This window comes from Macrotis lagotis, chromosome 3 (genome assembly GCF_037893015.1).
Source record: "Macrotis lagotis isolate mMagLag1 chromosome 3, bilby.v1.9.chrom.fasta, whole genome shotgun sequence".
In the NCBI taxonomy this organism is placed as follows: domain Eukaryota; kingdom Metazoa; phylum Chordata; class Mammalia; order Peramelemorphia; family Peramelidae; genus Macrotis; species Macrotis lagotis.
In genome coordinates this window covers 44376718-44403566 of record NC_133660.1, presented here as the reverse complement: position 1 = coordinate 44403566, position 26849 = coordinate 44376718, and the positions used below count along the sequence as shown (strand labels likewise).

Here is a 26849-nt window from a genome sequence, read left to right as displayed (position 1 = left end):
AGTTAAATACCATTTAAAATAAACGCTTTCACTTTCTCTTCTCTCACTTTCTTCTTAAAAATCTTACAATCTGGTTTCTTATCATTCCACTGAAACTGCTCTTCAATAACCATTGATCTCTTAGTTAACCAAATTTTCAGTCCTCATTCTACTTGACCTCACTGCAGTCTTGAAAACCACTGATGACTCCTCAATACTCTCTTCTCTCTAGGTTTTGGAAGACCTCTCTCTCCTGGCTTTTCATATCTTTATTTGACTACTCCTCAGTCTCCTTATCCAGATCATGTTCTCAAACTATAGGTGTTCCTGAGGCTCTGTCCTGGACCCTCTTCTCTTCTACTTCTGTACTATTTTACTTGGTGATCACATCAGCTCCCACAACTCTCTATGCTGATGACTTTAAAAAAAATTTGCAAGGCAATGGGGTTAAGTGACTTGCCCAAGGTCACAGAGCTAAGCAAGTACTAAGTGTCTGAGGTAGGAATTGAACTCAATTCCTCCTCCTGACTCCAGGACTCAACCACTCATCCCCTAGCTACTGCAATGCTGATGATTCTTAAAGTTACCTATCCTGACCCAACCTCTTTGTTGAACTCTAATTTTGCATCTCAAACTGCTTTTCAGAAATTTAAATTCAACATGTCCAAAATGGAACTTGGTATCTTTTCCTAAACCCAACCCCCTCTTACCTCTTCTATTACTATAGAAGGTAAGACCAAAAAGGGCACATTCTGGATGTTTCCAGACTTTGTTTTCTTTCCCTGAAGTATTACTGTAACAACTATATACCTTTTCAGTCTTCTGAAAAAAAAACACAACAACAACTATATTTTCATATAAATGAAGAATCTGAGAAGATTCAGTATAAAATTCACTTAAAATTTATGATGCTATCTAATACTAATCTAATTATGCCTGAAGTAGTCATTACATACTTACCACTCAAATAAATGTAAGAGAAGCAATACAATTTAAAAGTTAGTGATTTGCAAGAGTAATTTAATCCACTTTGAGAAATTTCTAGAAGAAAAACTCCTACTTATTTTTGTAACACTTATATGAAACTATTTCAAATCCCTTTAAAAAAGGAATCCCTTTCAGTTCTAAAATTCTATAATCCTCTAAATATTGATAAAATTTGCAAAACAAAATTTTCAAGTGAATTCAGAAATTATGCCAAGAAAGAAAAAATTAAAAGGCCATGAAAGTCTAGATGCAAAAATGCATTAAAGAGCTCAGTTGGTTCCAATATATTTTTACATATACTGAAAACAATCAGTTTTCAAAAGGCTTATGAATTTATTCATGAATAAATCATGATAATAGAAGGATAAAGTTGAAATACTAAATATAGTTTTATAGTACTTGCATTCCTTCTTACTAAGGGGTATGAATAATTCTGATTTCTGTAATTACAGGTGTAAAACTTGGGAAGGATTTAAAGAAAAGCTACAATAATGTTTTTAAATGATTATAGGAGAATATCTTTAATGATAGGCTATTAGCTTAGTATGTATTTAGCCCAGATAAAGGAAAGGCTGAATACACATTTCAGAACCATTCTGTCATATATAAGACGGTACTAATAGTTTTGCCAGATGATTCTCATTTCTCTTTATCTGGTCCCAACCTCACTCCTGAGGTCCAATAACATCTCAATGTGGATGTCTCATAGTCAAAACCTATATTCTTGCTTCCTCTTAAATTTCAGCTCAAATTCTGCCTTCAGCAAGAAGCCTATTAGGAACCTTCCTTCTGTTGATTATCTCTGAATGATCTTGCAGAGATCTTATCTGTGCTTAATTGTCTGCATATGCGATATCCTCAGGATAAAAGCTGTTTTGGGGGGGATTTTTTTTTTGCCTTTCTTTGTGTCCTCAGGGTTTAGGATACGTGCTTCATAAAGGGTCCATGACAACTTCTGGCTCTGATCTAAGTTTCAACTAGCTTAACTATATTTTACTAACTTTATATTGATTTGTTCTTTTCCAGTCCAAAAGATACAACAAAAGAAAGGCAAAGAGAGCAAGAAACCTAATACTTTACTTCTTTTTACTTTTTTTTTTTGTTTTTTTGCAAGGCAAATGGGGTTAAGTGGCTTGCCCAAGGCCACACAGCTAGGTAATTATTAAATGTTTGAGACTGGATTTGAACCCAGGTACTCCTGACTCCAGGGCCTGTGCTTTATCCACTGTGCCACCTAGCCACCCCACAACCTAATACTTTAAAAATAAAATTTATTCCAAAAATAAACAAGAGTTCCCTAGCATAATTCATGAGTGAATTGTTGTTGTTGTTGTTGTCATCATTAACTTAACAAATTAAAAAAAAAGAGAAAGAAAAAAAAAGAGGATGGTGAGGGAATGAACCCACAGACAAAAAAGAACAAATGGAGAGAATTATATAAGAAACTATGAATTTCTTTACTATATTATTAACGTGATTATCTGTTAGGTAACTAACTTCCTTCTAACTTGAATTGCATTTTTAAAAATGTTTTAAGGTTCTTCCTTTTTCTTCTTTTCTGGTGCCATCCTCACTAATTACCCTCTCCCCCTCCAAGACTCACTTCTGAATTTAAGGTATTTTACAAAAAAAATATGAATTCTTGTAACAAATAAAACATAATTAAAACAAAGTCCCTCTAAGACCATGTCCAAAAGCAAAAGTTGCTTTCCCCACTCTATATCCATGAAAACTGCTAGTGCTGAATGAGAAGGTGCATATTTGTTATAAGAGTTTTGTTTTTCTTTTCTTTTTCCAGGTATATAAGGGAATAGGAAAATACGTTTCATCATGCAGAACATACTGAAGACATAGTTGATAGTTGTATGATCCAAAGTCTTAAAGATGTTTTTCTATAAAGCACTCTTGTCTCTGCATCTATTATTCTTCAGGGTCTATTCACTTTAACTCAGCATCAGGTCCTACTTCCTAGGAGCTTCCTAGGAACACTTTCATGAGTTTTTCAGCATAATAATATTCTATTAGATTTATACATTACAATTTATTTTGCCATTTCTTATCTAATGGCCACTAAATTTTTAGTTTCCATTGCTTTGATTTTTTTTTGTTTCCTTTTTGATCTCCCCTTTAAGGTAAAGAAGTTTGTTTTGCTCAGTTTGCACATATTCCCTTGCTGGTATTATCTTCCCTCTTAACCGTATCTTCCCGAACACTTTGTGTTTAGATGTTTGAATGTACAGTAATCCCTTCCATATCATGACTTTCCCCATCACAGTTTCAATATATCTCAGATCTGAAAAAGAAATTAAATGGGAATTTTGGGAGAGTTTTGCAGGAAGCTGCAGATGACATGAAAAGGCCAACAGAAAACGTTCAGAAACTCAGAAATACATAAAATATATGTCTAGTATTATATATCAACAATTTTATCTTTCAGTACCACAGTAATTGACTTCTTCCATGATAGAAAGAGAGGGCCAAAATTTTTTTATAAGGATATTCCTGTTTGCAGGGTGGAAGGGATAACTGTATACCACTTTACTTGTACAAATCAAGTAAGAGTGAGGATCATCTATGGTCTGCTTTGTCGAACCCCTTTATCCATTTTTGGGGAGTTTTCTTATTACATACTCCAATTATGAAAAAATGTAGATTCTTCTTTCAACAATTGTGCATTCCCTTCTCAAAATCCACAAATCAGAACCAATCCATTTCCTACACCTCTATTTTTTTATGTATAAACTTTCTCCTGTCATAAGTTACTTATAAAGACATAAAGATTCTGAAACAAAACTAAGATTCTGAAGGAAAACTGGTCTTTTATTCCTCTCCTTATTAGAATGGGCAGTAGTCAGTCCAAATTGGTTCTGATCAAAATCCCTTAGGTTCACACATTAACCCTGATGGATGCTTGAGGCTCAAAGCCTGATCATAAGGTGCTGCTGTGGCATTTCAAGAACAGAGTACCCTGGATCTGGTATGTCTGATGCCAAGTACCTCTCTGACTACCCTGGTCACTGTTAAACATTGTCTTGTCTGAGATACTTATGGTGAGGTTGCAGCAACTCTGAACCAATTGTGTGGAAGTCTTTCTTTCTCTACTTCTGGCTCTGGATAAGGAGCTTTGCAGGCCACTGGTGTCTATGTCCAATCTCTTATTTGCTTCCATTTTGTTGCTTTAGCTAGTGCTGGCTTCCTGGCTGCGTTCTCTTCTTAATGCCGTTGGGTCTCTGAATGACGTTTTAGACCCTTCTGGTGCTGAAGAAGTCTCTAAGATACCTTATTAGAATTCCTGATCCTCATTCAGCATGGTGCTATTTTTTCCATTTTTGTTGGATTAGGCTTGCTTGCCTCTGCCTCTGTTCAGGCATGTAATCTTCCATACAGCCAGCTCTTGAATTGTTTCTGAAAATTCTAAGTGATTAGAATCAAAAGAATCATGGGGAAAAACCAATGGTATGTGTGGGTGTTTGAGCTTGCACATAAATATGTAGATGTCTCCATTATAGGGACTAAGCATCTTTGTTGAGGCAAGAAAAACACATCAGAAAAACTGAAATTAGCACAGTTGTTGACAAAGCACAATGAAAACACGCTGTCTACTGGTCTAGGTGATGTCTAAGACATTTTTCTGCTTTGTCTGGGAGTCTGTGGTTGGAATGTTTTAGGGTTATGTGCCTGTGATAAGAGAAATCCTTCTGCCAAAGATTATGGCATTCATTGAGCTCCACTGACGGGCATCAGCGGGTGTGATGACCTGCAAGGGAGTCATCTCGTGATTCACAGGCAGGACTGGAGCCTAGCCCTCCCAGCTCTGAGGCTGGTCCACTGACCCCTCCAACACACTGGTCTAAAAAAAGACAAGGTGGACATGGTGGTCCTTGCCTAATAATCCCAATGACTAGGAAGCTAAAGCTAGTTGAGTTTCTTGAGCTTGGAGAAATTTTGACTTGCAGTGGGCAACACCAATGAAGTAACCTCAGTAAGTTTGGTAGTGGGGGGAAGTGGGTGTGGGGAAGGGAGGAGGGGAGTGGAGTACAGTAACATAGGTAGGGAAGAACAAAGTTCTTAGGATGGCTGAGGCAGCTTAGGTTGGAAAGTGTGTAGCCCAAAGCTGCTCTGCAAATATGAATCAACCCTATACTCCTAGCTGGAGCAGTCTTTAAAACAACAACTAGCAATAAAATGGCAATATATTTTCAGAAAATAATTCCTCTTAAATAAAGTATTTTCCCTCTTTTGTATGCTATTTATCCTGTATATAGTTCACTTGAAAAGACTGAAAGCTATTTGGGGGCAGGGATTGTCTTTTGCCCAATGTTGTATCCACAGTGCTTGAATATCGTATGTATTTAATATATTTATTAAAACTGAATGGCAGATAGCAATATATTATAAGATAAATAAAAGACCACAAGAAAAGATAAAAATAGCTACTCATTACATAACATGCTTTCCAAAATATAATAAATCATTTTAAAAGTTAATTTGGCTTATATGAAAGCTAAGAATCATTAAATTGAGAGGACTTAGTCACCACCATGGATAACACTGGAACCATCAGAGCCAGAAGTTCATAACAAATAGACAGTATACAGAATTATAGTTAATACTAGGAAAGGCCACACAGTGCCTAAGACTGAAACATGAGAAAAACTGGTCAAGAAGTAAAAAACAAATCTAAATGTCATTTTTAGTCTTCTGATTCACAACTCATTTTGGTGGTGATAAAACAAACTTTGATATGATTTGTAATTCCCTTGACTGTGCAAAGGAAATATGAATCAAAGAAAAGATCTATAACTTATGGACTATCTGAGAAGAAAAAATATCAAGAAAGGAGGGAAAGGGGGCAGCCAGGTGGTGAGGTGGATAGAGCACCAGCCCTCAGGAAGATCTACGTTCAAATCTGATCTCAGACACTTAAAAATGGCCTAGTTGTGTGACCTTGGACAAGTTACTTAATCCCACTGCCTTGCAAAAAAGAGAAAAGAAATTTCATAACCAATGGCAAACCGCTGATGGGGGGGGGGGGGAGGAGTGAAAGGAAGAAGAATGAAGTAAATACAAATGCTAATGGTGCCAAAATAGTGAAATGGAAATTGGATAGTGGAAAGATTAAAGAATAATAGCGACTTTGTCCTTAAAAATAGTGTAAATTTTTTACTAGAGCATTAATAAACTATAAAATCATTTTAAAAAGACATATAATAAGTATTGAACAAATGAATTAATGGTTTGGCTGTTAAATTTTAAATGTAAGCCTTAAAAATACTACTATTAAAGAATTTTTATATGTGAATATGTATAATTTATATTATTTTTATATGTGAAAATGTTTCTCCTTTTAATGAGTAAATTTTTTGTTATAACAATACTTCTAAACATGAAAATTATCAAGTTTTGGGGCAGCATAGTGGATAAAGCACCGGCCCTGGAGTCAGGAGTACCTTGGTTCAAATGCAGTCTCAGACACTTGATAATTACCTAGCTGTGTGGCCTTGGGCAAGCCACTTAACCCCATTTGCCTTGCGAAAGAAAGAAAGAAAGAGAGAGAGAGAGAGAGAGAAAGAGAGAGAGAGAGAGAGAGAGAGAGAGAGAGAGAGAGAGAGAGAGAGAGAGAAAGAAAGAAAATTATCAAGTTTTGTTGAAAAAGGACAATATCATTAGTCAAACAATTACCATTCTTTAAACATTCAAGAGACAAAAGTCATCAGAACTAAAACTCTGAAAGCATCTTGAGAAAAGTCTCCTAATTACCTGCATTTGTGTTTGATCCTTGAAGTAGAATTGTCAAGGTCTCCATGACCAGCAAAGCCAATTGTTTCTGGTCTTCCACAGAGCTATTATTTTTCGAATCCCCTTTAAAAAAAAGTTTTGATCATTTAATTCAGGTAACTGGCAGGATTTTTTTCCACCCCACACCCTAAATTTTTGTTTTGGCATTTTTATTTACAGTGTAGTCACTGGCTACTTTCAAATACAATCATCATTAATACTAATATGCCATTGATAAAAATCACTGTAAAAAATTATGAACTGAATAATGAAAAATGACTAGCAGGCTCAAAGCCAAAATTCTGCACAACAGGTGGACCTTAATGTGGATAAGGAGGTATGATAAGGGCATTTTCTGAAACATTAAATGCTGCTTCCAGAAAGAATAAAAATGTGAAATAAACCCAAAAAGGTGAAAGAGAAATTAACCATTAATAGAAATAAGTGCAAATTTTGAAAGGTAATTCCAATCATATATACCTGTAATCAGATTTAGTTTTATATATCAAATTCATTTTAAAAAATTAACTTAAAGGTATCAACCTTAAATCTAGAGGAATTGTATTTTTTTTTAATTCTTAACACATCTATTACAAATTTCACACCTAGCCTTTTTTACAAAGCCTCACAAGGGAGCAGAGAGGAAAGCCATAACTCCTTGGAAATTTCCCTCATAGCTGTACTAATTTAATAATGCTAGTAAGTCATTCAAGTAGAAGAAAAGAGAACCTTTGTCTCTAGCTCACACATCCTGCTGCTTGCAACCATATTTACCAATCGAGAAATCAGAACATGAAAAATATAACAATTTACCTTGCTCATTCAGAGTCTGAGGATCTTTCAAGAAGGCAGCATATTTATGCAAGAGGTTTACCATTACCTCCAGAAGGCCCACCTCCCTAAACACATCTTTAAATATGTAGTCATGTCGTGTGAACTTCAGAAGAGTTTTTGTGGCAATAATGCTACACTGGTAAGAAGAACTGGATTTTAAGAGAATGCTGACACTGATAAGCTCTTTACAAGGGATATAATTTAAACTGAAAACGACGAATTCTAGCATCTCAAAATATTTGGTCTGTACTTCGGGAAGCCTAGAAATCTTCTCTGCAAACTGGGACAATGTGTGTTGCGACTCCAAGATGAAATAATTTGCGTTGTCAGCTATGTAGATATTTGTGATGGCATCGAGGATAATTTGGGGAAGATAGCTTGTTTTTGCTTTTAAAAATGCATTCTGGAGGACAGCAAAGGCTTGGATATTTCTCACACTGTGACCTGTAAAAAGCAATAAATCATATGTTATTTCTTTTATCAAAATAAGTTTGACATTTCAAATAATAACCAAGTCAATTTTGGTTCCCAGCACATTGCTCTTTAAATAGTATGTACTTAGATTTTTTTTTAAATCAACGGCTATTTATATTACAAATAAATACTTCTTCCAAAAATTGTATTTTACCAGGCTGTATGATCAATAACAGGGAAGACAGACATTTTATCTGATTCTAACAATTCCTCAATTTGTGTATTTCTTCAAAATACAAATCATGTACAAAAGTCAAATTCATTTCATCTTTTCAGTTTCAAACACTTGAGAGCTTAAACAAGTTTAAAAGAAAATCTAATGAAATAACCCAATAATCCCTAATCTCTAAAGTGTTTCCTCAGTATACCCCTCTCATACCACCCACTATCAAATAGCTCAAGGCTCTACAAGCCAACTCATGAGCTTGCAACAGAACTCACTTCTATACATATACAGAATTCTTCCCAGTGCTGAGGGACCCCCTCCCCCCCAGCCAAAGTTTGCTGAGGTCACTAAAGCATCACAAAACAACAGCTCGGCTAGAGAGAAGGGGGAGGAGGTGTACATGGGAGGGGGAAAAAGGAAAGGGGACTGTGTGGTACTCTGGGGCCAGTTCTGTCCTTGAAGAAGTCACTCAGGACAGAGACCAAGTCTGGCAAACCATGAATGTATTATCCACTGTGGGAAGAAACTAAGACGGCTTTGAAATCCAGTCCCCAGGGAAACTGCCATGAAAGGGAAGGGAATAAAAGACCTCAGGAGTAAGAAAACATAATAAAACATTTCAAACATAAGCAGATAAATCAACAAAAAAGATATGAGGAGCAGAAGGGAATATGGTCTCCGGATGTGGAAGAACTCTTCAAGGATCCATGAATAAATATTGCAAGAAAAAAAGAGAATCAATAGTAAAAGACCCTGTGGAGTCTAAAGACAGAATGGAAACAGAAGAATTTTCCTATGTGGGTTTAAAAAGAAATATGAATTTTGGAAAAAAAAATTAAGTCCTGTATAGCAAAAATAATTGGTTGAATATAAAAACTTGAATCCACAGTGATGATACTCCTTAAAGATAAATAAAAAGGTAGAGATAAATGATTGGGAATGAAAATAATCAGAAATGAAGGATAATCAGGAAAGAGAGAGAGGCAGGAAACATCTTTATATGAGCAAAATATATATCTCAAAGACAGGACACGTAGATACATCTTAAGCTTATAGGCCTCCCAGAAGAACATGTCAAGTCAAAAACCTGAACAGTGTATTGCAAAAACTGATATAAGACAACTGTTCAAAACTTCTCAACTCAGAAAATATAGTGAATATCAAAAGAATCCAGACTGTCTCTAGAAAGAAACCTAATAATTTATTCAAGAAATATGCTTTTAAAAAAAAGAACTATGTTTTTGTTATGATTGAAATTCTCCATCATGTCTATAGCAAGTTCAAGATCAATAAGAAAAATATAAATGTCATAATTCTACTACATGAATTTCAAATTAATACCAAAAATAGCTTATTTACCCATCTGTTCTGAACCTCAGGTATCCTTAACTGTCAAATGGAATTGTTATGATATGTAACATGTAGTCATGTCAATTCGATATTCCCATAAATGTTCACTGAAGTCTCTTATAGATTACTCATTCTATTATTCTATGTTGCTATTGTTGTTCAGTGACATCCAATCTTTCATAACCCCTCTGTCGTTTTCTTGGGCAAAAAATCCAGGAATAGTTTGCCATTTCCTTTTTTAGTTGTCCCTACTTTACGGTTGAGGAAATTGAAGCAAACAGATTAAATTGAGGCAAAAAGACTTGCTCAGTCATACAGCCAGTAAATGTCTGAGGGTAGAGTTGAACTTAGGTTTTCCTAACTTCTGGACCAGCATTTATCCACTGTGCCACCTCGCTGCCCCTATTCTGTGTTTTGTCCAGTCACTTTTCAGTCATATCTGACTCTTCTTGACCCCATTTAGGTTTTTTTTTTGCCAAAGATACTACACTAGTTTATCATTTTCTTTTCTAGATTTCATGGAGAAAAATAAGTCTTCTATTTTAGTCCACAGACAAAAGTCACAAAGTCAAAATTTAAATGATGTAAAAATAAAAATCCTAATAGCTAGTGCTACCCCAAAATCGATTCTATCCCACAAGTTCTACCCCACAACTTCTAGATACAGATCTAGAAAACTCCCTGAACTGAATTCTCATTGAGAAAGTAGCAAAACTCACAGTGAGTCCCCTTTCCAGCACAGGTTAACATAGAGAAAGTTACCCAGGTACAGTCATATTGAGCATTGCAACACAGGGAGAGGCTCTGAACCAAGGTAAAAGAGGAGGTTTCAAATATAAAATGAAAAGTCTAAACTTATATTGAGCATAAATACTTATCTGGCATCTCTGAGGCTCACTCCCCAGTTCCAGATCATTGATTCAACTCTATGAACATTATATAAGTGCCTAATAGGTACAGGTACTGTGCTAAACACTGGCAATACAAAATAAAGGGAAAAAAATCCTTGTCTTCAAGAGTTTACAGTCTGCTGGGGAGGAGGGCAGGACAACATACAAACAAATACAGATAAAGCAAACCATATACAGAATAAATAAGAAATAGGGAGGACGGACCGTGGAATTAGGAGGGTCTCCAGGAAGCTTCCTGGAGGCAGTGGGACTTTAACTAGGACTTAAAGGAAGCCAGGGAACCAATAGTTAGAGCAGATTAGGGAGAGCATCCTAGGCATGAACTGAGAGATAGGGGTTTTGGTCATGAAACAGCCAGGAGGGTCAGTGTCACTGGATAGGGGACTCCATGGTGGGAAATAAAACAGGAGAAGACAGAAAAGGCAGGCGGGGATAGGCTGTGAAGGACTTTGGATGCTAATCAGAGCATTTTGCATTTGCTCCTGGAGTAAAGGTGACATGACTGGACCTGCATTTTACCGGCTGAACATTAGATGGATTAGAGTAGGGAGAGACCTAAGACAGGCAGACCTACCACCAGGAGACTGCTGTAGTCCTGGGGTGAGGTGATGAGACCTGAACCAGAATGGTGGCAGGGCCAGAGAAGAGAAGGGGTGCCATACTGGTGATGATGCAAAGGTGCAATATCTACAATTGGAGAATGTGATCTGGATAAGGAGACTAAGAAGGAGTGGTCACATAAGGAGAAGGAAAGTCATAAGAGAGAAGTATCTCAAAAATCTAAACAGAAGAGAGTATTGGGAAGTGATCAACAATGTCAAAGGCTTCAGCAGGGAGGGTCAAGGAGAATGAGGATTGAGAAAAGGCCATTGCATTTGATAACTAAGAGATCAATGGTTACTGAAAAGAAGTTCAGTGGAATGTTGAGATCAGAGGCCAGGATGTACGAGGTAAAAAAAGGACAGTAAGAAGAGACAGAGAGATCTGACTAAGGAGGAAAACTGAACCTGAGAAGAGGGGTGGTTTGGGGCACTGGGCTGAGGAAGACAAGCAGCAAGCGTAGGGCTGGGACCCCAAGAGGATCCTGGAATTTAAAATTTTTATTTTAATTTTGAATCATAGAATCAATTAGATCTTTTTGCATTTCCACCATCCAAAATCTCTTTGCTTAGTTCCAGAACTGACAGCCATTTCTTGCTGAGACAGTGTGTACCAGACGAATTAAAGTGAAGTTAGTTTATCTACAGCTCAAACCAGCCTAGCTAACCTTCAGAGACATCCATGAGGTACGGCACTATTTCTTGACTTAATCGTATCTCTCAATTTTTCTAAGTGACAATCCTCTCCACAGGACATCCTCAAAATTGTTAATTAATCCTTTTCCCCTCAGAGATAATTTAAAGATGAATTCCAAGTAATAATCTCTACCATCACAGTTGAGTGAATCAGCTGGGTTTTATAACCAACAAAATATTGGCTGAGCATTTTCTCCTAGTCTTACTTAACCTATTAAATATTACTTCATATTTCACCAACTTTTTAAACCATTTTAAAAGATTTTTTAAATTCTATTATTTTTAGAATGAAGATCTATTCCTAAGATTAAGAGGCCTTTTCCCAGAGATTAAATCTCACAACATTAGCTGCCTATTGGACATGTATATCCTGAAAGCATCTTAAAAGCAACATACTGAAAATTAGAACTTGTTTTTCCCAAAGCCTCACTTCTTCCTAAATAGTCTAGTTCTTTTAAGAGCCCCACTATTCTTCCAATTGAGCAGTTTCATAATCCTGTCATTTCCCCACACACACACTCTTCACTCTCCCTTATATGCAATCAGTTGATAAGTATTGTATAGAGTAAATCTATATAATCTATTAGATGTGTTCCCTTCTCACCATTCAACAACAACCCTAGTTGGGTTCTATTCACTCTTGTGGGTCCATAACAATAGCCTTCAACTTTGAAGACCAACAGATCTCCTTATCTACAGGCTCCCTCCAGTCTAATCCATTTTCCCTACAGTCCCTAGATAGTCCTAAACCACAGCTCTGACCATATGATCCTATTGCTAAGGAAACTTCAGTGTATGGCTGTCTCTTGTCCCTAAGTTAAAATTAAAACTCTTCTGGCTGTCAGTTCACAATATACCTCTAGCCTAACTTTGTAGCATTTTTATATATTATTTTCCAAATTCCACAGTATGCTTTCCAGTCAAATAGGCTTACGAGATCTCTTTTCAAAATAACATTTCCTCCTGTCTCTGTTCAATTCCTGATATGAATTCTCTTCTCAGCTCAGCATTTTACAATCCCTAGGACCCTTCGATGCTTGTCTCAAGGACCCCCTCCAAGAGAAAATCGATCATTGCAAATGTCCCCTCCCCCCCAAAAATCGCTTTACATTCTGAATAAATTTTGGATTTACTTAATAGCATACAAGTTTTCTATGGAAAATAGAATAGAAGCTTCTTAAAGATAGGGGTGCTTTCACTTCTATCTTTATATCTCCAGCACCTATCTCAGAGTCTAGTATATAATATGCTATTAAATGCTTGTTGAATGAAATGAAGGAAGCTTTTTGGACAGAAATTATATCCTTTTTCTAAAATAAAAAAAAAGCTGCATAAAGGGATAGAGGGTATAAAAGGACTTGTACAGCTAGAGCTTCCTTCACTCAACTCCTCAGTCTGTCAGTCAACAGAATTTATTATAAACTTATTATATCTAAAGTACTGTGCAAATCAATGGAGATACTAAGAAAAGGTCAAATATAGTCCTTATCCTCAAAGAACTGACATTTAAATAGGGGAGCAAACATGCAAATATAAGATATATGTGTCTTTATATATATATATATATATATATGTATTTATACACATATATCTGTATAGATATATATTGCAAATGATAGATAATCTCAAAGAAAAGAGGCAGAGGAAAAGGTAGACTTAAAAATGCAACCTGCAGAAAGCAAAGATTTGAGTTTAGTGTTGACAGAAACCAGGAAAATCAGTATGCAGAAGTCAAAGAGAATGAATTTGAGGCATTAGGATAAAAGAGCCTTTTAATAGCTGATCTTTGACATAAAAAGGAAACACTGTCTTTTACAGAGTTGGAGACATGGGGGAAACTTTGCCATGATGGAATTATTACTTTAGAGAAATGGAATGGACAGAGATCTGATGGAGAAAGACCAACCAGAATGATCCTGCAGGACAGTCTAGGCATAAGGTAATGACACTAGAGTGGGGGAAATCCATGGAATAAAAATTGTGAAGGTAGAAACTCCAAGATTTGGATATGAGAAATAAATGCTTGGGAAAAGGCAGAGATGAAACTGAGATTCTGAAGGTGGGTTGAGTGGGAGAACGATGGTATCCTTGATAGGAAAAGAAAATTTTGGATGGGGGGAGAAAATGAGTTCTATTTTGAATTAATTGAACGAGGGATATCTAGGAGATATCCAAAAGGCAACAAGTCTTACTTAACTATCCCTCAGGAGAGAGATTATGGCTGAATATATAGATCTAAGAATTATCTGTCTAAAGATGATAATTGAACCAATGAGAGATGATATCAGGAAGCAAAATAATCTAGAGAGAGAAAAGTGTGAGTCTCAAAACAGTCCAGTGAGGGAAAACTAGCATTAGTGAGTAGGTCAAGGGATGAAGATTGAACAAAGTCACTTAAGAGTCTGAAGACTGAGGAATCATTCCATAGGAGAAAGATATTTCATAAAAACCTTGAAATGAGAGGACAGGGTCATCAACAACGTTGAATGCTAGAGAGGTCCAAGATGAACACTGAAAACAGAATACTAAATTCAGAAAGTGAAACTTGAAGAGGGTGGTTTCACTTAAATGTGAAGATGGAAATCAAATTGCAGAGGTTTAGAGGTAGTGGAGATTCCAGTTGTGTTTGGCTCTCAAGAAATTTAGCCAAATAGAAGGAAGGACTGTAAGTATTGATAGGGATGGGGAACATTTGTCAAACTTATGAGTAGCAGTTTAGCAATCAGTAAATGAGGAGACTATGGAGATGAGAGAGTAGGGAAAATAGAGGGCACAACCTGATGAAAAAGACATGAGGGAATGTGATCATTGGTGTATGTGGAAGAAACTGTTTTGGCAGGAAAAAAGAGCCTCCTCTTCTTATGAGAGAATAATGAAGGAGAGAGCAGGTTCTAAGGGAGGGGAAAAGAGAATGAAACAACTCATCCACTCACCTCTCCACTATCTCCGAGAAAGGAAGAAGAATAAAAGTTTTGTTAAAAACACAGAGTCAAGATTAACAAATCTGCCAGAGACAGAGATAAAAAAAACAATTTATTGAGCACCTACTATATACCAGCACTACACTAGGGATGTAAAGAGAGGCAAAAGACAATTCCTGCCCTCAAGGAGTTTATAATCTAAACCTGTCTCAATCTGCACTCTAAACCCAGACCTCTTCATTAGGAAGTAAGTAACCTGTTACACTGTGATCTGAAATCACAGTTGGTCATTATGCCATTCAGAGTTCTTAACTTTTTATCTTTATTATATTGTTTCTTTACAAACTTTCTCCTTGTTCAGCTCACTTTACATCAATTCATATCCGTCTACTTGGGTTTCTCTGAAACTATTTCCTCCATCATTTCTTTCTACACAATAGTATTCAATCACAGTCATATACTGTAACAGCTTCATGGTCCCTGGAACAAATTGTTTTCAATCCACACTTTCCATCGGGGAAATCTTGTTCAGACAACTTCCTGTCCCTGTTTTCAATTCTTGGCTACCATAAAAAAGGATGTCTACATTTCTAAACATAGACCTCTTTTCCCTCTTTCTTTGCACTCTTTGTGGAGTATAGAGTACTAGTATAAATATCACTGCAGTAATTACAAGTAGTAGTATCATTGAGCCATAAGTCAAAAGATATATTATGTATTATCCTAACTGTGCCTTACACTGCTCCTCAGTTTCTTTTTCTATCTACTTGTATTCTTTTAATTTTGACTGAAAGCTCTGGAATTTGGCTGTGATGTTCCTGGGACATTTCATTTTGGGTTTCTTTCAGGAGGTGAATGATGGATTCTTTCTATTTCTATTTTGCCACCTTTAAGCAGTTTTCTTCCATGATTTCTTGAAATACCATATTTAGATTCTTTTGTTCTCCCCTCACTATAGCAGTCATTCTCAAATGATCTTTCCTCTGTTTTTTAGGTCAGATGGTTTTTATATAAGATAACTTACATTTTCTTCAATTTTTTTCAGTCTTTGAACTTGACTCTCATTGGGTAAATATTTTCTATTTGATCAATTCTACATTACAATAGGATCAACTAGGTGCAGTGAAAGATAGAGAGCCAACTCTGGAGTCAGGAAGACCTGAATTCAAATCTAGTCTCAGACACTTATTAGCTGTTTGACCCTAGACAATTCACTTAACCCCATTTGTCTCACTTTGTTCACTTGTAAAATGACCTGGAGAAGGAAATAATAAACAGGTCCAGTATGTTTGCAAAAAATACACCAAATAGGATCACTGAGAATTAGATAATAAACAATAAAAATTTATAATAAGGATTGTTTTCTTGGATAAGGTTTAATATATCTTATTCTAAGAAATCAATTCTCTTTATAAATATTTCTCTGACTTTTAGCATGCTTTTCTGTACTCATCTGGCTTATAAGTTCATATTTTGGCTTTGAGATAATTTATATTTTCCATGATATTAATAACCCATTAATTTGGATCCAGGCTTTTTATTCAGAGACCAGCCCCTATAATGAGTCTCTGAAGGGCATGACTTAATCCTAGGGATACATGCTCCTCCAACTTGGGCAGAATCACAGAACTAGGAGACCTTATTTCTGTTTGAAGTGTCAACAGAATCTAACCTAGGTGAATTATTACCCTGAGGGAATAAACTCATGTCCATGCTCCCTTCCACTACAGTCTAGGATGACCTAATCTAAGAAGGAGAAAAAAAAACTATAACGGTATGGGTTAGAGATGGATACCCTTGACCAGACTACTAGAGTTAGCTCAATACCATGATCAAGTCAAGTTCTCAGCAGGAGGAGTTGAACACTACTAGCCCATTTCCTCATTAGCTTCACCAATCAGAGTAGATTTTCTCTTGTCAAGGGTACCCTTTTTTCCAAAGGTATTTAAACTAAGTATTCAGTGTCTCTTCCTGGTATTATCTTTGACCACTGACAATCAATTTATTGTCAGCCTAAGTAATAAACTAAATATTAATTACCCAGAAATTCTGTCTTTGGCTTTTCAATCATCACAGCATCTCTCCCGTAACCCCCCACCTCCCTCCCCTATCTCTTACACTTACACATACCCACACAATTTTATTTTCATCCATTTGTATATGCATATCTCTCCAAGTTACAAAGTTTTCCTCTACCCTTCCTTCCCACCCCCCTCCCCTCAGTAGAAAACAGTCAGGTTAGCATTTTACATAAATATTTTGTTAAACATATTTACAAATTGGTAATTTTTGGCATGAGGAATTAGGATTAAGGGAAGGAGATACATAAGAGATAATTTTTATAAAATGTTCACCAGATTCAGTAGGGGTGTTTCTTTTTTATGTGTTTAATTTGTTTTGCTTTGTTTTTCTTCCTCTGGTTGGGGATAATATAGACCATTACCAGTCTAACACAGTTGTCCTAACTCTCTGGACTGTAGAGAGGAGTTCCTTCCATCAAGGTTGTTCATCTCATAATGTTGATTTAGAAACTGTTCACTCCTTTCGCTCAGCATCAGATCCCACTGGTCATTCCATGCTTCTCTAGAGTCCAGCCACTTATGGTTTCTTATAAAACAATAACATTCCATAATATTCATGTACCATAACTTGTTTAGCCATTCCTCAATTGATGGGCATCCCCTCAGTTTCCAATTCTTGGCCAATACAAAAAGAGCTGCTAGGAATATTTTGGAACATGTAGGACTTTTCCTACTTTTAACAATTTCTTCTGGATATAGACCTAGAATTGGAATTGCTAGATTAAAGCGTATGTTCAGTTTTATTGATCTTTGGGCATATTGCTCTTCAGAAAGGCTGGATCCATTCATAACTCTACCAGCAATGCATCACTGTCCCAAACCTACCACAACTTCTCCAACATTGATCATCTTCCCTTTTTTTCATCGGGGCTAATCTAATAGATATGAGATGATACCTCATTGATGTTTTAGTTTGCATTTCTCTAATCAGTAGTGATTTGGAGCATTTTTTCATATGACTATATATATCTTTAATTTCTTCACCTCCCTTATCTCTTCCAAGGAATTCTGGACTTTTTGCTCAAATTGTGTTTTTCTCTGAGGTTTTGCTTTAAGAAGTTTTGAAGTCATTACCTCCTTCTGGTTTTTGTCTTGAATGTCCTCATCACCTTGAAGTTCGTTTTTCAGTATTATTACAGAGCTTTGCTTGGTACACTTCAGGGAAGAATACCTAGATTATAACCTTTATCCTTTTGGGTCCTTCTGTGGCTTTTCTTAGAGTATTACATGTTATATTAATCCAGAATCTCAGAGATGGTTCAAGTTAGACACCTGCAAACTTTCAGGGTTCTTAATATAGTTTTATCCCAACCATGGGAAGTTCCCAATGTTCTTCATTGACAATCCTTCTGATGAAGCTATTCCTCTGCTCAGCCTCTGCTCGTGGCTTCCTCTGGCTTCTAAAAAAATTACAGCCCTCTTTCACTTCTCAAGCCCCTAAAATCCCCCTCCCTCTCTCCCCCAACTGGTGACATTTAAAATCTTCTCCAGCCTGCCTTGTTAAACTAATTACTCTCCTTCACAGACACTAGATTCCAACCATACTATTCTACTTGCTAAAACTAAGGGAAGGGAATGATTTTTTGGTCTTTGTATCCTCAGTACTTATCAGTGCCTGGCCCAGAAATACTTGTTGAATGAATGAAAGACAGTAACTACTATTCATAAAGTGGCAACCATGTGCTGGGAAGTGCTAAACTCTAGAATTACATCTAGCTAAAAACAGGTTTAAATTCCTAGGAGGATTTATACAAATTACATGAAAGTTCAACAAGATTAAATAATAATAACTATTTTATGTTAAAAAATCTGTTATTCCTTATGTAATGTTTTGTGCTAGCTTGATATGAGGAAGCTTAGACCACAATCTGACTCCAGTCTACTTTTTAGTTTTATTTTCATTCACACACTTTATATTCTAGTTAAACTTCCTATCTCCTATTACCTTAAGATAACATTATATATGCTATCCCTTGCATTTTAATAAACTATTTTCCCATATCTGTAATGCACTCTCACCAATTCTGCTTCTTTATTAAAAATAAATTTTATTTATTTGCTTTACAAAGTCTAAAATTCGTCATCTCCCTTCTCTGACAGCCTTCCCTTACAATAAAGAATTTTTAATTAAAACTAAGAATACAAAAAAGACAGTGAAACAAATCAATGCACCCCCCAAAAAATCTTATATATACAATGTTTCACACTCATGAAACCCCATCCCAACCCAACCTTGATAAAGAATTAGACGGAGGTGTTTTCCCATTCTACTTCTGTGGAGTCAGGTTAATCTTGTAACTTTGCAATATTCATTTTGCAGGTTTTTTTCACTACCATTGATAGGGTCACTATGTATATTGTTTTATTGATTCTGTTAACAATACTTTCCATCAGCTCTTGCAAATATGGCAATGCTTCTCTGTATTTATACATTCAAGTACTAAAATTTGTCTAGCTAGTACCCAATCCATGGAATTCTATTTTCTTTCCAGTTCTTTACTACTACAAAAAGTGCTGTCTGGTATGTATATATATATATATATATATATATATATATATATATATATATATATATATATATATATATATATAATTTTTTTAAATAGTGTGGCTTTCTTGGGGTATATAGCTAGCATTAGAATCTCTAGATTAGGACAGCTAGGTGGCATAGTGGATAAAGCACGGGCCCTGGAGTCAGAAGGACCTGGGTTCAAATCTGGCATCAGACACTTAATAATTACCTAGCCATGTGGCCTTGGGCAAGCCACTTAACCCCATTTGCCTTACCAAAAAAAACCTAAAAAAAAAAAAAAAAAAGAATCTCTGGATCAAAAAAGTACAAGCATTTCAGCAACTTTATTTGCATAATTCCAAACAAATTTTCTGAATGAATGTCCTAATTTCTCCAACATTAACTATTCCCCTCTTTTGCCACTTTGGTCTATTTGTTGGATATGGAATAAAATTTAAAGTTTAATTTTTTTATTAGCATTGCTCTTATTATCAGGGATTTGGAACACTTTCATATGGTTGATAACTGTTAGAATTTTTTTTGAGAATCTTTGTTTACAGACTTTGATCATTTCACTTTAGTCTCTAAAAATCTCTTAGCTTCTAAAAAAAGATCAGATCAAGTTCCATCTCCTAGATGAAGCTCATTCTTATCTTCCCAGCTGTTCTTTCCCTGAAATTATTAATTTTGTATTTACTTATCAATATATATCTAACCTGGGCATTAGTGTGGGATATTCCCAATGACTAGTATATAAATAATATTTTTGAATTAATGAAATATTTTTTAAATCACCAAACTAGAACTATAGAGACAAATGGGGGCGGGGGGCAACTAGGTGGTGCAGTGGTTACAGGACTGGGCCTGGAGTCATCCTGGAGTCGTCAGAAGGACCTGATTTCGAATCCGGTCTCAGACACTTAATAATTGCCTAGCTGTGTGACCCTGGGCAAATCACTTAACCCCGTTGCCTTAAATAATTTTTTTTAAAAGTCATCTAATTTTTTGCTTGTTTTTATTTTTTAATTTGATATATTTTATTTTTCCAATTACATGTTATGTAAGTTTTTCATCATTCATCCACTTGTATATTTATGTTTTGGGTTTTTTTGGTTTTGTTTTGTTTTTTAGGTTTTTGCAAAGCAAATGGGGTTAAGTGGCTTGCCCAAGGCCACACGGCTAGGTAATTATTAAGTATCTGAGGCCAGATTTGAACCCAGGTACTCCTGACTCCAAGGCCGGTGCTTTATCCACTATGCCACCTAGCCGCCCCTACTTGTATATTTATGTTACACATTTTCTATTACCCTCCTTCCCATCCCCCCTCCCCCTGCCTTAGCAGCAAACAATCTGGTAAAAGTTGTACATATACTTTAGTGTTTAACATATTTACATATAAGTAGGGAGTAAGGGAAAAGAAAGAAAACCATGGAATAAAGAGAAAAAAACATAAGAGAAGTTTAAAAGAAATGAATATCCATTGAGATTCTGAAGGGGTTTTTGTTGTTTGTTTTTTTATTCTCTGGATGTGGATGGCATTGTCCATAATAGGTCTCCCAGGGGAAAATGTACTCTTAAAGAGCTTACAACCCAACAGAAGGAAAAGAAAAAACTGTAAAATCACCATAAGTCTTTGCAATAGTTTCCATTAGAATGTCCTCATCACAAATTTTGTAATGGTGACTCAAAACTTAATCATCAAGGATATTATTTTCATTTTTCAAACTAAAGGAACTAAAAATGAGTTAAAACTTTAAAATCATCACATGTGCTTATAAATATGAGAAAACAAGCTATGTTCAAAGGAGGAATACAAGAGAAGTCCTATGACATGACAGAGAGAGACATTTGTTTTATTAGAGAAGTCAAGAAAAGGTTCACAGAATAGATGGCATCTGCTTTGGGCCTTAAAGAAAGAAAGGCTTCAGCATACAGAAACTGATGTTGTAAAGAGTATCATTTATTTCAAGGAATTGGGAGTAAAACGAGAAGGAAGAGGGCAAGTTGAGAACAAGAGAGTGAAAGTAGTTCAGTTTGCCGAAAAAGACCTCACTTACACAGGGATAACATGAGAAAATTGGAAACAATGGCTGAACTAAGACTGTGAAGGTCTTGCATGTTATCACAAAGATTTTATATTTTACATTTAGGAAACAGTGAAATAAAGATTTTTGAGTAGAGTAGTAACATAAGATATCTATGTAGAAATTATCCCAGTAGCAATTAGAAATTTGGGAGTGAAATTCTGGGGAGAAGTTACAAGTACAGATACAGATTAGGGAGTTACCTACATAGTGGTAATAATATAGCCACTAAATTAATAAACACTGAATAATAATAAACATCTATTATGAGCTAGGCACTGTCTTAAATAATGAGATTACAAATAAAGTCAAAAGACATTCTTGGCTCTCAAAAAGCTCATAGTCTAACAGGGAAGACAAAGTACATAAACACTGAACAAATAAAGTATATACAGGACAAATTAATGATAATCAACAAAAGAAAGGTAACAGAATTAAGAGGAATCAGTAAAGGTTCCTTCAGAAGGAGGCATTTCAGTTAAAACTTGAAAGAAAACAGGTAATCCAGGAGGTAGAAACCAGTCATTTGAAATAGCCAGTGAAAAGGCCTAGAGAGGGAAATGTGGTATCTTAAGGGAGGAACAAGAAAGTTAGTGTTACTGGATTACAGGGTAGGGGAAGGAAAATAAAATGTAAGAATACTATAAAGGAATAATGAGGATTAGAGGGCATAAGTGATAGGTTATAAAGGGCTTTGAATACTAAACAGAACATAGGGCATCACTGGAAATTATCAAGTCCACGGGGTGATATTGTCACTTTAGGAAGATCACTTTGGCATCTGAATGGAGGATGGATTAGAGTGGGGAAGAGACCTACCTACAACCTATTGCAATAACCTGAGAGGGATATGTTCAAAAATATTTGTAGCAGCTCTTTTGCAGTGGCAAAGAATTGGAAATTGAGAGTTATACCCATTAACTGAAGCATGGTCGAACAAGTTATGATATCTGAATGTCATGGAGAATTACGGTTACATAGGGAACAACGAATGGTCAGACTCCAGAGAAGTATGGAAAGAATCACGTGAACTGATGTTGAACGAAGGGAGCAGAAGGCAAGAGAACACTGTACACATTAACAAGAATGTTGTGAATTGAACAGCTATGATGGATGCAACTTCTCTCAGCAGTTGAGAGATCTAGGACAAACCCGTTATGGATAATGACATTCATATCCAAGGGAAAAACAAACAAAAAAAATACCACATAATCTGAATGAATACTATTTTCACTTTTTTAAAACTTTCTCTTATGTTTTTCCTTCCTATCCCAATTTCTTTCTTTTCCCTTAATCCCAATTCCTCACACACATATATAAACACATTAAACACAAATGTACATGTACTACACTGTTCACTGCTAAGAGGAGGGAGATGAGAAGAGAAGGTGGTAGGAAAATGTAATTTATAAATATGGAAATGGATGAATGTTGAAAAACTTTCATAATATGTAATTGGAAAAATAAAATAAAATACCAATCTGAAAAAAAAAATAACCTGAATGGGAGGTGAGAAGATCCTCACTAGAGTGGTGACCAGAATTAGAAGAGAAAAAAGAGAAAGTATCCAAGAGATGTGGAATAGTAATTCATGACCTAATTAATAAAAGCAAAACAATTAACTATATGTGTAAATGTAAGTCACAGGCAAAGACCTAAAGAATTCAAAAAAATTATAAGATAAAGTTTTCATCTATTTCTGTAGAGCACCTCTGCTTTACAAAGTAGATCAAATACCAACTTCTGTATGAAGCCAATCTTCATATTCCCCTCTCCCACTTTGTACAGATTTATATACATAAATTTCTATTTGTCAGAGGATCATGAGCCCAGGTCTACCTGAAGCTCAGGCCAGTTCCTTAGTTACCATATCACGTTGTCCATTCATTTTAAAATAAATCTCTAAAAAGGTAGCAACATTCAAACAATAACTAACATTTATTAAATGACGTAAAATGCTTTACAAATATGATTCCTTTTGATCATCCCAAGAACCCTGGGAGGTAGGTGATCTCATGCCCTAAATTTTACAGATAAGAAAGTTAAAGCCCAGAAAGGGTCACTGACTCTCCAGGTTCACACTGCCTGATATCTGAGGTAGAACTTAAACTCAAATCTCCAAGTCCAGGTCCAGCAATCATTCATGGAGGTACACACCTGTGGCCTCAATCTTCCCAGTAATAGGGGTACCTCCATGAATTACCTGAAATGGGCTACGGGTGATCAGATGGTCATACTAAGTGAGACAGCATGCCTCTGGGGTTCAGGGAATTCAGGCTGCCTGAGGAGGGAAGAACTGGCCCAGGTCAGAAATGTAGACAACGAAAATTCCCTTGTCAATTAGTATAAAATTGGACATGTGACTGACCACTTCCTTTCCAGTTTGGGCATAATAGGCGGAACTAGACTATAGGGAAAAAAAGCAATAACAAAACTAGCAACAGCTACATTTAAATTTTGTATAATTCAATAGAAACTCACTTTACAACATTTTAGTCAGCTATAATGTCTACTAAATTTGGTTTTTTTTTAAAGTTCAAGTAATTAATAAAATACAATGAGCAAATCTTACTGGAAACTTTTAAAATTGATTTTATCTGTATAGTACTAATGAAAACAAATACGTCTAAATTAAATTTTTATTCTTCTAAGTATATCAGGATAAAAATAAATCAACTCACCCTTTCCTGCAGGCTGGGGAACTGCAAATCCAGGCAATAAAAATGGTGCCCCTGTGGTAATACCAGCTGGTTTTAGTTCACTGACACCATATGTTGTTAGAGAAGTTATCAAATTAACTAGGTCTTTCAAAGCATCCTTGGATTCTGCCTCTTTTGCTTGTTCCAATCTATAAAAGGTAAGATGGATACATTTATAACTAAAAAAAAATACAGTCTTAAATTTACACAAATACTCAATGTAATTCTCCTGCTAATACTGCAAAACTCCACCTAAATCAACCTTATCTGCTTATTTTATCTGTGTTTAACATGCCAAACATAACTGAATACAATACACATAGACATCTTAGTAAGGCAACAAGAAGAGTCTGCTTTGAATTGGTTTATGCTGGCGGTGGGGTGGGGGGAATCTTTTTGTGCAAACTCTGCAGACCTACAGAATTGGTAACTGAGTGTTCTAGTGGAAAGGATGGGTACCTTGGTGGTAAGTGAGGAGCTGCTCTTAGAATTTCTGATATAGAAGGAAAAGAAAGCCAGGCAGATACTAATATGAACACTGTATTTTTCTTTTTTAATTTACTATTTTATTTTTTCCCAATTATATGTAAAAATTTTTAACATTTAAAAAATTTTTTTTAATTCAAATTTTCTCCCTCCTTCCCCTGCACCCCTTAATCAGAAGGTTATGGTCTTTGACTCTAATCATAGACACTCATTTCTAGCCTGTAACTATATTTTCACCCTGTGACCAGGTCTCAGTTCCTCTGTGATTCCAAGACCTGGGGCTAGGGCTAGCACGAGTGTTCCTCCTTGCCCTGGTACTGAGACCCATGACTACAACCCAGACCAAGTATGGCCAAAGCAACAGGAGTCCTGGCCCTGTTGACTGAGGCAGAATTCACACTCTAGTCTACAAGACTCCCAGTTCCGCATTCTATTGATCAACCCATTTAGATTGCTTCTTCATGTCCTTTACCTACTTATTTATTAGGGAAAATGTCTTGATCGTTACTTAAAGTCAATTGGTCCATATGAACCCTTACGTCCTAGAAGAATGTGAAGTGAGTTGACTGATTAGCTTACAAGGGACCCCTGAAAGAACATGAGAAATGAGAAGAGAAAGATCTCTACTCCCAATGGATTTGACTATTATTCCTGAGAAAAGACTATATTACTAAAGATATGGTAATTGAACATTTAGAAAAAGAAACAGTGATTACAAAGAAACAAGTCAAGATTACAAGAACAAGTCAAGCAAGACTAACCTTATTTCTTTTTTTGACAAGGTACATCAAGGGGAAAATTGTAACATAATATTTGATAAAGTCTCCTATGTTATTGGGAAGGCAGAGGGAGGCAATTAAGGGCTAGCTGATAGGTGAATTACAAAATGACTGAACAGTAGGACCCAAAGAATACTGTAGCTTCAAGATCTTCAATGGCATGCCTTAGGGATCTATGTTTAGAATTAGCCTTGTGACATTTTTGTTAATTATATAGATGCTAGGGGCAGTCAGGCAGTGCAGTGGATAAAACACCTACCCTGAAGTCAAGAGGACTTGAGTTCAAATCCAGTCTCAGATACTTAATAATTACGTAGCTGTGTGACCTTGGGCAAGTCACTTAACCCCAAAAGATATAGATGGTGCTTAATCAATGTGAAGATAATAATAGCTAGAATTTTATATATTGGGCACTATATCAGACTGTGCTAAGCTTTACAAAGCATAAGAACAACTAACACCCTGGATGAGTCAAGGTTCAAAAAGATTTTAACAGACTGGCATACTGAACTAAAGGTAAAAAGTTAAAATTTAATGAGGACACATGTAAATTCTAAGAACTGCGTTTAAAAAAACAATTTTACAAATAGAGTACTGGGCAAGATGGAAGTTGGTGTGGGAGAAAAAATAAACAAAAAAGCTTAAAAGGCTTTTTGGAGCTAAGTTCAATAACTAAGACAGGACATATAAAAGATTTAAAGCAATCTAGGCTGGATGAAAAAGAGATGACACTGAAAATAAAAAATAAAAAAGGCAAATTTTTATTTAACAAAAGCAAAAACTTTTAGGGTGTCAACAGGTAATCACAACTTTACAAAACTTACATAAAAATCAGGTTATTTATTAAAGAAATGAACAGGCATGTGGAACCCAAAAAAGGACACAATCCTGACAGAAGTCTGCATATTTATATGGACACAAGGAGGAAGAGAAAATACAATTCTGTCTAATCAGGTGTAGCATGGAGGGGGGAAAGTGCAGTAAAGGTGGGAAAAGGACAAAACCTTCTGGAAGTAGAGGAGCAAGGTAATGGCAAAAGTCTCTTTCTTTTCCCTTGGGAACTGCTAGACTATGAAGAGAGGAGGTCTGCCTATAAACACGGGCCCCAGCTGCACAAACCCAGTGAAAACATACGGTGCCTGTCTTGACCCCCAAGGACACACAAGGAATTCAATTTGGGATTCAAGAAACACATTATGTCACCTGGGAGAGTGGGGGGGGGGGGCAGATGGGAACAACTTCACTTTTGTCACATTTAGGAACTCCTACTTAATCTGGGTACAGTGTTTCTAGAAAATTCAAAAACCCAAGTTCAGGGGATCTCTGAAAATTCCTCAACAAGGGGTACCTAAAGTAGAAGGGTTGCCTTGGGAAGTGATGGTATCTTTCTCATTGGCAGTTTTTCAAGTTGAATAGCTTGTAGACCAGATGGCTCTGGAATACATTACAGCTCTGAAACCATGAGATCAAATCCAGTGATCTTTTTTCTTTTTAAAATGTTTTATTAATGTCT

General features: G+C 35.9%; 1 protein-coding gene across 7 annotated transcripts in view; it reads right to left on the bottom strand.

Moving 5' to 3' along the window:
- The window catches only part of WDFY3 (WD repeat and FYVE domain containing 3), a 311818-nt gene that overhangs the window by 171452 nt on the left and 113517 nt on the right, over positions 1 to 26849 (bottom strand). For all 7 annotated transcript variants that reach the window (XM_074228578.1, XM_074228572.1, XM_074228575.1 and 4 more), the window contains exons 8-10: positions 24054 to 24220; positions 7558 to 8022; positions 6727 to 6828 (exon numbers count right to left, since the gene is read on the bottom strand). In XM_074228578.1, coding sequence (XP_074084679.1) covers positions 6727 to 6828; positions 7558 to 8022; positions 24054 to 24220 — 734 coding nt within the window. The remainder of the gene's footprint in view (positions 1 to 6726; positions 6829 to 7557; positions 8023 to 24053; positions 24221 to 26849) is intronic.